At 44.7% G+C, this 12,703-nt stretch overlaps 1 protein-coding gene across 1 annotated transcript in view; it reads left to right on the top strand.

Moving 5' to 3' along the window:
• LOC124795982 (transmembrane channel-like protein) overlaps positions 1–12,703 on the top strand; it is a 194,037-nt gene that overhangs the window by 167,679 nt on the left and 13,655 nt on the right. Inside the window, exons 8-9 of the mRNA XM_047260063.1 lie at positions 2,387–2,635; positions 2,734–2,803. Of these exons, the coding sequence (XP_047116019.1) occupies positions 2,387–2,635; positions 2,734–2,803 (319 nt within the window). The remainder of the gene's footprint in view (positions 1–2,386; positions 2,636–2,733; positions 2,804–12,703) is intronic.

Genomic DNA, 12,703 nt, shown 5'->3' with positions numbered 1-12,703 from the left:
TAGGCCTGCTCCAAGTAGACGATTGCTGCCTACAAGGCAGTACGAGGAGCGATCTGTGATCGTGTGCCGTGTGATGAGCATGTTGCCAATCCCTCCAGCGTTACTGCCAGTATACGAATCCTGCTGATGCCCTGCTCCTGTGTTCAATAAATACTCATTTGACCTCACGAAGCTGAGTGAACCCCGTTCCAGACCTCGTTACCCCGTAAAAATTCGAGGAGGTACCGTGAATCGAACATGGGACGTTCTGCACCGAAGGCAGTCATGCTAAGCATATTTTTAAAACAGTTCTATTTATTATCCAGTACAACTTACATAATTATTTTCTAACATAAAAGGTATTTATTTTTAACATTGTTATAAACTAAAACCTTTTCTTAAGACAATGAATAAAAAATTCTCAAACTTTTCTTCATAGCCGGCCGGTGTGGCCGAGCGGATCTAGGCGCTTCAGTCTAGAGCCGCGCGACAGACGCGGTTGCAGGTTCGAATCCTACCTCGCGCATGGATGTGTGTGATGCCCTTAGGTTAGTTAGGTTTAAGTAGTTCTAAGTTCTAGGGGACTGATGACCTCAGATGTTAAGTCCCATAGTGCTTAGAACCATCTGAACCATTTTCTTCATAGTTTCTCATCCGTTGAAGTTAATGGTGCTCTGTTTCGAGGAATGCCCAGAATTCCTATTCACTCTTTTTTTTCATTTGTCAGAATGAAATATACAGTGTGAGTCTTCAGACAATTCACTCCCTTCCTCTTCATTTTGGGAAAAGGGCTATCATCCGGCTTGAGGAAACCATTCTGCTATGGAGACATTCCGTACACACTACCACTTCCTAAAATATTTAGTGTTCCTCCTGCAATACCCTGTACCATACATTTATCCACCAGAACATTATGACCACCAACCTACTGTCGATATAAACCAATGCAGGCGATAGCAGCGTCACCTGGCGAGAAATGGCCTCCAGATAGACACACGCATGGTGCATGTAGTATCAGTGAGCTGTCCGTGTGTAGAATGGGGAAGGCGCGCGATCTTTCTGAGTTCGACAGAGGACAGATTGCGATGTCCCGGAGGCTCGGTACGAGCTTTTGGGAAATTGCACGACTGTGGTGACTGTCTTCAACACATGGCGAAACCAAGGTCCAGACTTCGTAGGCTTGGACGGCCACCCCTCATTACAGATGTCGGCCGTCGTAGACAAGGCACTACTAGTCAAATAAGACAGGCGGCGGCGAACTGTGGCGGAACTAGCATCAGACTAACGTTGAGCAGAGTAATCGCGGGGCTGAACACTCAGTGTACCGAACTCTCCTAACGAAGGGTCTCCGCAGCCGATCACCCATGGATGTGCCAATGCTAACACCACGACGTCGGCAAGTACGACTGAAATGGGTACGTGACTATTGGCAATGAGCGTTGGAGCAATGGCAGAGCGTTGCATGGTCTGATGAATCTTGATACCTCATTCATCATGCCGATGCAAGGGCGCGAAATCGTCTTCTTCCAGAGGAACATCTCCTAGACACCTGTACTGCGGGAAGCAACCAAGCTGGCGGCTGCTCCATTATGCTCTGGGAAACATTCACTTGTGCATCCATGGGTCCAGCGGAGCCGATGCAAGGCATAATGTCGGCCAAGGAGTATCGTGCACTAGTTGCAGGCTCGTACACCCCTTCGTGATGATTATGTTTCCTGACGGCAGTGGCATTTTTCTGCAAGATAATGCGCTATGTCACAAGGCCAGATGTGTGATGGAGTGGTTCGAGGAAAACAGTGGCGAGTTCCAACTGATGTGCTAACCCCCCAACTCGCCAGATCTGAACTCAGTCGAACACGTCTGGGATGTGATTGTATGTGGCGTTGGAGTTCATTGCCCCCTCCCCGGAATTTAAGGGAATTAAGTGACTTGTGTGTGCAGATGAGCCGGCCACTGTGACCTAGCGGTTCTAGGCGCTTCAGTCCGGAACTGCGCTGCTGCTACGGTCGCAGGTTCTAATCCTGCCTGGGACATGGATGTGTGTGATATCCCTAGATTAGTTAGGTTTAAGTAGTTCTAAGTCTAGGGAACAGATGACCTCAGATGTTAAGTCCCATAGTGCTTAGAGCCATTTGAACCATTTGTGTGCATATGTGGTCCCAACTTCCTCCAGCGACCTATCAAGGCCTCATTTCGATCATGCCACGACGAGTCGCCGCTGTTGTCCATGCCAAAGGTAGACATGCCGGCTACTAGGTATGTGTTCATAGTGTTCTGACTCATCATTGTACAGTGAAGTCGGTGAGTTGCTCGGCCTGTGCTGCGTAACTACGTCGCTATCCGCGCCAGGAGTTGTGAACCGCCCGATATTCAATGCAAAACTAAGCCGGAACTCCACTGTGTGCAGTTGGCGGGTGCTCTGCCTGCGGGCGTTGGTGAACCTGGCTGTGCTGGTGCTGCTGGCGTCATCCGCTTACGCCGTCGTGGAAGTCGTGAAGCGCTCCAATCAGACGTCGCCCAGCGACAGCTGGTGGCGGCAGAACGAGATCACCGTGGTGATGTCGCTCATCCAGTACGTCTACCCCATCCTGTTCGAGGTGCTGGGACTACTCGAGAGCTACCACCCGCGCAAGCAGCTGCGCATACAGCTCGCGAGGTGAGCACAGTAGGAAATAAAGCACAGTGTTGTTCGTGTTGTTTCTTCAACATATGTGGCCGATTTACGACGCACTAACGTTGTTTACTTTGTTGCAGAATAATGGCGCTTAACATGCTTAGTCTCTACACGCTGATCATAGCGCTGTTCGACAAGATTAAAGATATGGTGAGTGAAAATCTTGCATGCTGCCTGCCGCATCTAGTACGTGATCGATCAAGGGCATCTTGTTGTACATCACGAGCTGTAGTTGAAAGATATTTATTTTCCAGACCGATAGAAGAAATTGTCTGGTGATCGTATTTACAAGTATTTTTAAGAGATTATGAGACTCATTACGTTTAGCTTTTTAGTTTTATAGCATACACACGCCACGATCGGTGTACCACAGACATCGACGTTGTCATTACAAAGTCGTTACAGGTGAGAGACACCTCGTTTCATATACCCTGTCAGTCCAAAAAGTTTCGAAACTGGATTAGTATACCTAGTCTCCCCGCACTTGAGTAGGACATCTACATCATACTCCGCAGGCACCTAATGGTGTGTGACAGAGGATATTTCTGGTACCACTAACTGATCCCCTTACCCTGTTCCAAAAGCAAATGGCACATGGGAAGAATGATCGTGGTCAAGAATCTGGATAAGTTACAATTTCTCGAATTTCCTCGTCGTGGTCATCATGTGGATGGAAGTAATATGTTGTTCGACTCTTTCCGGAAAGTGCTCTCCCGAAATTTCAGTAGTAAACCTCTTCGTGATGGACAACGCCTCTCTTTGTAACGTCTGCTAATGGAGTTTGTTGAACATCTCTAGCTGCGCGGGATTAGCCGAGCGGTCGCCGGCACGGTAACTCGGAGTGTTCGATGGTTCAAATGGCTCTGAGCACTATGGGACTATGGAGCGCCACGTAATGTCGTTGTTTTGGGTAACACCTTTACGTTTTTCATCAACTGAGATAAGGATAAAAAGATTTTTTAATTCTATTTGATATTCGAATACGTCTTGCAAAGACGAGTGCAACGGTACAACGCTTGTTAGGGGTGTAACTTAAGATTTTCCAAAAGAGTCCGAGATAAGTGCTGTATTTCAAAGTCAGTGCGGCCGGAATCGGCTGTTGCGTCGTAAACACGATCAAATCGGTTTTCACGCCAGACTCCACCGTTGTATAGAGCATTTCCACTGTTTACTTGTTTCCTCACAAGTTGTTCATTTAGGCATCAATATGTACGCATATTTGAAATACACTGAAGCGCCAAAGAAACTGGTATAGGCACGTGTATTCAAATACAGTTATATGTAAACGGGCAGAATACGGCGCTCCGGTCAGCAGAGTCTATATAAGACAAGTTTCTGCTGCAGTTGTTAGATTGGTTACTGCGACTACAATACCAGGTTATCAAGATTTGAGTGAGTTTGAACGTGGAGCTACAGTCGGCGCATGAGCGAAGGGACACAGCATCTCCGAGGTCGTGATGATGTGGGGATTTTCCCGTACGACCATTTCATAAGTCTACCGTGAATATCAGGAATCCGGTAATACATCAAATCTCCGACATCGCTGTGGCCGGAAAAAGATCCTGCAAGAACTGGCACAACGACGGCCGAAGAGAATCGTTCAACGAGACAGAACTGCAACTCTTCCGCAAATTGGTGCAGATTTCAATGCTGGGCCATCAACAGGAGTCAGCGTGCGAACCGTTCAACGAAACATCATCGATATGGGCTTTCAAAGCCGAAGGCCCACTCGTGTACCATTTATGACTGCACGACACTGAGCTTTACGCCTGGCCTGGGTTCTATAACACCGACATTGGACTGTTGAAGAGTGGAAAAATGTTGCCTGGTCGGACGAGTCTCGTTTCAAATTTTATTGAGCAGATGAACGTCCACGGGCATGGAGACAACCTCACGAATACATGTCAGAAGGGACTGTTCAAGCTGATGGAGGCTCTGTCATGATGTGGGGCGCGTGCAGCTGGAGTGCTATGGGACGCCTGACACGTCTAGATACGACTGTGACACGTGACACGTAAGTAAGCATCCATTCATGTCCACTGTGCATTCCGACGCACTTGGGCAATTCCAATATGACAATGTGACACCCCACACGTCCAGAATTACTACAGAGTGTCTCCAGGAATACTGTTCTGAGTTTAAGCACTTCCACTTGCCATCATACTCCCCAGAGATGAACATTATTGACCATACCTCGGATGCCTTGCAACGTGGTGTTCAGAAGAGGCCTCCACCCCTTATATAAATACATTTTGAATGCAACCCAAATGTTATAGTTAACTACAACCCTCTATTCTGCTCATTTTAAAGCTCCTTGATTTCATTCGTGATATAGGCCCCCTAATAGGACTAGAATGAAGAATATTGTTGATGCTGTTCAGATTCCTCGAACTCTTACGGATTTATGGATAGCCCAGCAGGATTCATGGTGTCAGTTTCCTCCAGCACTGCGTCGGACATTAATCGACTCCATGTCACGTCGTATTGCGGCACTTCTGTTTGCTGGCGGTAGCCCTACACGATTTTAGGCAGGTGTAGCAGTTTCTTTGGCTCTTCACTGTAGTTTTCCTAAACCTCTTCTGACGCATTTCCAGTTAGCCTACAGTTCCATTTACTGCAATCGTAGATTTCGCATAACGTAGGACCAGAGAAAACACTTTTTATCTTCGTAGCTTGCGTTTATCTTCTTGCTCCACATAACGACGGGGGAATGGCATGAGAGCAATAATAGCAAATTCCAGCTGCATTGCCTTCAAACTGAAACACTTTACTTGGGAAAATTTTCAACATTAACAAACGTTACACCAGTCATCACTTGTAACTTCCAGGCTAATAGTCCGTGGTCGATGTATGACACCTTCTCTTAACGTTTGCTCTCCGACTGCGGGAGACATCTTCAGAGGGAAAGTGGCGAAATGCAACCAAAACTCCTGGGAGCGCAGAATGTATGGGCAGTGTAGAGGGCACCACAGTCCATCACGTGATGTCGGCTACGAGATTATCTCTGGTAACGCCAACATTCTCGACTGAAAGAAATCGATCGTCATTCTTATGTTGCAACGTAGGCAGCCAAATGTTATGTTTAACACCTTCCTGTTCTCTGCTAAAATTATTACCGTGTTTATAAACTTAATAGCCTCTCAACGCATGTGCGCGTGATAATGCGATGCTTCTGATATGACGCTCGTCTCACTGAATTTTATTTTATGATCACCCACTTGATAAACATGTTGCGCCATGGCCGATTTATCCATATGTCCCAGGCAGAAGTTCCTCTTTTCGCGGTACCAGTGGAAACCAGCCCACAGCTACAAATAATTTTATGTACACCCGGTATAGCCAAGAATGTCGTATATCTTTTGCCGATCTTAAACATTCTTTTATCTTCCTGGTGTGTCTGAAGATAGTTTCACACCATACTTGCTCGACACCTTCCCAATGCGATCTGTAATCTTACTGATGAACGGAAGGAAAACATTCCCCTTGGGCCGCCGTTCTTCCTCGTCGATCCTGATTCTCTCCATAGGGCGAAGTGCTCCATCTATCTCCTTGTTAAAGTAACTGTTCTTATTGAATGTCGACGGTACATGTTCAGCCTCATCTTTTAAGTAAGTCAGTTTACAAATTTTGTACGCCCTGCTTATCAAAGTTTTGATCACAAGTCGTTTTTGTCTGTGGCAGTGGTGGTTAGGCTCTTTATGAAGGTAACAGTCAGTATGCGTGGCTTTTCTAAATACCCTACGGACCAATGTCCATTCCCCTCGCTTAATGACAGACACAACCAAAAAATTCAGTTGGTTATTATTCTCCTTCTTCATCGTAAACTGTATTTTAGAACTGGTAGTGTTGAGATGTATCAGGGCATCCAACAACTCTGCACCATGTGACCATACTACGAAGTATCATTGACATTGCGGTACCACATGGCTGGTCTTTTACTGGCAGTCTGGCATTGCTCATGGGTCTCCATAAACAAAGTGGTCACAACCGGACTAAGAGTACTACCCATAACCACCCCGTTGATCTCTTCATAAAAATCGTTATTGTATTGAAAATAGGTTGTTGTGGTGAGCCAGTGTCTGAATAATTCCAAAATAAATTCTGCAAAAATGTCCACTATATATGAGATAGCTTTGTTCTCCGACATCATGGTAAATAACGGCACAACGTCAAAACTAACAAGGATACCACCTGGACCCCACGTACATTTCTTTTAATTTGTCAGTAAAATGGTATAAACTTTAATATGTCTGTCATTTCCACCAGTTGTCTATCTAATTCGCAGGTGGTAGATCCTCAAAGGAACCTGTTGTTTGTACACCTTGGGTAATCTATAAGGCCTAGGCGGTACCTTTCCGCTTTGCAGAGCAGCCGAGAATGAAGACATTTTCACGAATCGATTGGTGATTTTTAAAATCTTCGTAGTGCATCCTTCTGAAGCTTTTGGTAATTGGTGAGATTATTGATCTTTTCATAATAGTACTCACTCCCCATCAAGACCGTGACATGATCCTTGCTTGCGGTAAGAACGGTAACGTTTTTTCTCCACTGATATCCTTCAGTGACTTCCTTTGTGCCTGCGACAAATTAGTTAGGTGGCTTACTTGTACGTAAAATTCTAGGTGTGTCCATTCTAATGATATCGGCGAACTATTGTAGATCCCTGAATCAATACTTGCTATTATACCCTCCTTGGGTACTTTTAACTATCTTCAGACCCACCAGGAAAATAAAAGATTGTTTGAGATAAGCTAAAGACGTACGACGTCCTTTCGATACGCTGAGTGTATATAAAATTACTTGTAGTTGTCGACTGGTGTACATTGGTACCACGAAAAGAAATGTTAACACCTCTTTAGTTAAACCAAGAGGAATTATCGCCTGGGACGGATAAATCGGACGTAGAGGAACATGTTTACCAAGAGGGTGATATTGAAATAAAATTCATTAAGAGGAGCGTCATATCGCAAACATCGCATAATCATGCGCGTATATATACAGCGGCTATTGGGATTTATAAACGCGGTAATGATTTTAACAGAAAACAGGAAGGTGTTAAATTAGATAATATTTGTATGTCAATGCTGCAACGTAAAAACGACGATCGATTACTTTCTATCGCGAATGTTGGTATTACCAGGGATAACCTCGTGGACGACGTCACGTGATGGACTGTGGTGCCCTCTACACTGCCCATATATGCGACGCTCCCTCGGATTCTGGTTGCAGTTCACCGCTTCACGTATGAAGATGTTTCCCACAGTCGGAGAGGAAACTTTACGAAAAAGTTTTATACAGTGACCACGAACCTATTAAATCGGAAGTTTTAAGCGATGTCAGTGCCGCCGGTGAAAGGTTACAATGTGTGATCAAGAGTTACATCAGTGTATTATTCCTTTCAACATCTTTCGAATGTCATTGAAAAATAGTATATTCTTTATTTTTTAAACAAAATTACGTTTTCCTCTCAGTACTAACATTTGCCGAAAACCTGGTTAGGATGGCTTGAACCTTACGTAAAATAAAAGAAGTGCACATTTTAGGTTATTTATTCTTAACACGTGCGCCTCAGTAATCGAAATGGTATCATCTAAGGTAAACTCGCTTGATAAAATACGTGATTACTTTTGAACGAAGTTCTACACTTTTTAATTTTATGGTAAATTTTCTTGGATTACAAATGACACATCGAAAGAAAAACATATTTTGTATGTGTGTAAAGGACATCTGGTATTTCAGTTGAAAGCGGTAAATTAAATCTCAACATTTTAGGATTGTCAAGCATATAGTTTGTACATACAAAAGCATTGACACATCTGTCTAAAACGTCTGGGGTACAATTACAATAATAATGTATCAAAATGAAACAATTTCATTCGCAAAATATACCATGGTTGTCGAGATGTTAGCACAAAAGACAGATAGTGCTAGAGAAGAGATCTGTGGTCAGAACTGAAACTGTAATTGTCATATGAATCTGAAAGAAATTCTTCAGAGTGAAGCTTGAAGTTACAGGAGTTCTCTAAAAATAGCCTTTACTGCCCGTGTGCATCATCTCACTGCCACAGCTCATTGTCAGCATATCAGTCCGTAGGCGGAAGCCGAAGCAGCTCTAGAACCAGTCATTGGCGAAGCACCAGCAACCTGTGTCTATGGCCCAGATCTAATCACCCTCAGCTCTTCTGCTCAAACATGGATTCTGATGGCGACCAAGGCCAGAAACCAGAAGTCTTATGGTGAAGGCTCCCGGTGGTGAACTGATTTTGGACTGATTAATCCTTAAAAAGGAAGACACTTATTTATACATTTCTTTACTTTGCTCGGATTGGCTGGACTATGGAAATTCTGAGTGCGAACCAGTAAAAAGTTTCTTTAAAAGAATCTGGTCCCCTTCCCTGAGTTTTGCTTCAGACAGTTAATCAGTGAAATGTTTCCTACCGTATTGTTCTAAAGAAAAGCTGCTCACTCTCTCACCTGCCAATGAAGTGCAACCTCAGCAACACACGTGTCTTTCTCTCACTAACTTCCGGTTTATCTACGTTATCCAAACCTCGTAGTTCTTATATTGCATAAATATTTACTTTTTGCAGACCCAATGTTCAGTGTCAACCGAGGCTTTCTAAGATGTTCCAAACTACTGACTCTCGTTCAATTTCTTACGCTGAAGAGACAAAGAAATTGGTACACCTGCCTAATATCGTGTAGGGCCCCCGGGAGCACGCTGAAGTGCCGCAACACGACGTGGCATGGACTCGACGTCTGAAGTAGTTCTGAGGTGGGGAATGACACCATGAATCCTGCAGGGCTGTCCATAAATCCGTAAGAATACGAGGGGGTGGAGATTTCTTCTGAACAGCACGTTGCAAGGTATCCCAGATATGCTCAATAATGTTCATGTCTCGCGAGTCTGGTGGCCAGTGGATGTGTAGAAACTCAGAAGAGTGTTCCTGGAGCCACTCTGTAGTAATTCTGGACGTGTGGGGTGTTGTATTGCCCTGCTGGAATTGCCCAAGTCCGTCGGAATGCACAAGCGACATGAATGGAGGCAGGTGATCAGAAAGGATGCTTACGTACGTGTCGCCTGTCAGAGTCGTATCTAGACGTATCATGCGTCCCATGTCACTCCAACTGCACACGCCCGACGCCGTTACAGATACTCAACCAGCTTGAACAGTCCCCTGCTGATATGCTGGATCCATGGATTCATCAGGTTGTCTCCATACCCGTACACGTTCATCTGCTCGATACAATTTGAAGCGAGACTCGTCCGACCAGGCAGTATGTTTCCAGTCATTAACAGTGCAATGAATGTGTTGACTGGCCCAGGACAGGCGTAAAGCTTTATGTCGGGCTGTCATCAAGGGTACACGAATGGGCCTTCGGGTTTCGTTGAATATTTCGCACGCTGACACTTATTGATGGCCCATCATTGAAATCTGCAGCAATTTGTGGAAGGGCTGCACTTCTGTCGAGTTGAACTATTCTCCTCAGTTGTCGTTGGGCCCATTCTTGCAGGATCTCTTTCCGGCCGCAGCGATGTTGGAAATATGTTTTTTTTCCGGATTCCTGATATTCACGGTACACTCGTGAAATGGTCGTACAGCAAAATCCCTATATCATCTCTACCTCGGAGATGCTGTGTCCCATCGCGTACGTCGACTATAGCAGTACGTTGAAACTCGTATAAATCTTGATGAACTGCCGTTGTAGCAGCAGTAAGCAATCTAACAAATGCACCAGACACTTGTTGTCTTATACAGTGTGTTACAAAAAGTTACGGCCAAACTTTCAGGAAACATTCCTCACACACAAATAAAGAAAAGATATTATGTGGACATGTGTCGGGAAACGCTTAATTTCCATGTTAGAGCTCATTTTAGTTTCGTCCACCTACGCTCAATGGAGCACTTTATCATGATTTCATACGGGATACCCTACCTGTGCTGCTAGAACATGTGCTTTTACAAGTACGACACAACATCTGGTTCATGCACGATGGAGCTCCTGCACATTTCAGTCGAAGTGTTCGTACGCTTCTCAACAACATATTCCGTGACCGATGGATTGGTAGAGGCGGACCAATTCCATGGCCTCCACGCTCTCCTCGCCTGAACCCTCTTGACTTTCATTTATGGGGGCATTTGAAAGCTCTTGTCTACGCAACCCCGGTACCAAATGTAGAGACTCTTCGTGCTCGTATTGTGGACGGCTGTGATACAATACGCCATTCTCCAGGGCTGCATCAGCGCATTAGGGATTCCATGCGACGGAGGGTGGATGCATGCATCCTCGCTAACGGATGACATTTTGAACATTTCCTGTAACAAAGTGTTTGAAGTCACGCTGGTACGTTCTGTTGCTGTGTGTTTCCATTCCATGATTAATGTGATTTGAAGAGAAGTAATAAAATGAGCTGTAACATGGAAAGTAAGCGTTTCCGGACACATGTCCACACAACGTATTTTCTTTCTTTGTGTATGGGGAATGTCTCCTGAAAATTTGGCCGTACCTTGTTGTAACACCCTGTACAGGCGTTGCCGAACGCAGTGCAGTATCCTACCTATGTATATACATAGATTTGAAAACGCATGCCTATACCTGTTTCTTTGACGCTTCAGTGTACATGTTATTAACAGCATCTGTTTGTCCACAATAATTCCTTTCTTGTCCTTGCTAAAAATAGAATTACTCTTGTTTATACCCCTTAATCACAAAAACAGTCGCTGCTGGAGGCCTTACACCAAAGGAGACCGCATCTATGTTGTCTGTGGCGCATCTCGCACCCAGTTGTGACATCTCAAGGGAAAGTGTGGTCAGCTGAGTGGCACCTCTGCCGGCACGTCCTTCTGAGAATACCCCTGAGGCTTATCCCCCTTTTTGGCTGCACGATCTTCCTCCTCGCCCGAGTACTGGCAGGTTATCCCAATGTGCGTCCAAAGAGGCTTCATGCTTGTTTACGTCATGCAGTCCTGAATAAAAATGTAAATTACATTAAATAATTACTGACAATCACTGGTACTGATATGCATTTCATTTCCCAGTGTTGATTAATTGTTCAAAACTGATGAGTGTTTATATTCTGATTTTATGCTAATTACATTAAATTTTTCAAAAAAATGGTCACGTAACAAATGGTCCAGTTTGAGCCACTAAGAGTCAGTTTGATCGTAAAATACTTCGAAAGTGTCGTAACATTCAAATTTCAAGTCATTGTCTCTTTGAGTACTGGTACACTGTACAGTTTGGTGAAGTAACGATCACCAATGTGAAGACTTATGTGTAATGGTTCATTTAAGCATCCTGCATGGAAGAATACATTCAGTGTGTTGTTGTACAGCCACGATCGATCCTCCCCAACTACAGCTATTCAGTTTGTGTCCAAATTCAAACCAAAGTACAAGGCCTCAACTTTCCACATGCACATCTATACTCAACAAGCCACCTTTCTGCATACGGTCGAGGGTACTTCTGGTTTCTTCCATACCCTCCACTTTCTACACGTTCAGCTACATTCTGCAGGTCACCTTACGCTGTGTGCTGGAGAGTACTTTTAGTATCTCCCTTGTATTATACAATTCAAGATTCGTCAGTAAACCTGACTGAGTTGTCCAATGTAGTAGCGTCTGCCAATGGAGTTTGCATTTCTGTACCGTTTTCGCTCTTATGAAACGAAGCTGCTGTGAATGGACGCTCTGGTTTGTGTCTTCTCTTTCTCTTCTATTACCACTACCTGGTGAGGGCCCCAGACGTATAAGCAATATTCAAGTGTGATGGCGCTGGCACAGTGCAAGCTACTGCTGTTGTAACCGTGCTGAAACCAGCTAGCAACTGGTGAAACTTTTCATTGGGACGCCTCAGTATCTTCGTATGACCAATCGGCAACCAGTGGCAGCATTATGACAGCATGTCATACCCACGTCATCCGCATGTCTGTCACTGTCACATATAACTATTGCCCACCCGGCGAAAGGCATCAAGTCGGCTACAGCTGTATGGGTCGGAGGAGTCCTGTTGCTTTACCGCCTTCCATTCATGTAGTCATCAACGACT

The sequence above is a fragment of the Schistocerca piceifrons genome, chromosome 4 (assembly GCF_021461385.2).
Source record: "Schistocerca piceifrons isolate TAMUIC-IGC-003096 chromosome 4, iqSchPice1.1, whole genome shotgun sequence".
NCBI lineage: Eukaryota > Metazoa > Arthropoda > Insecta > Orthoptera > Acrididae > Schistocerca > Schistocerca piceifrons.
The sequence above is the reverse complement of the archived record's forward strand: the minus strand, read 5'-3'. Positions and strand labels throughout refer to the sequence as shown.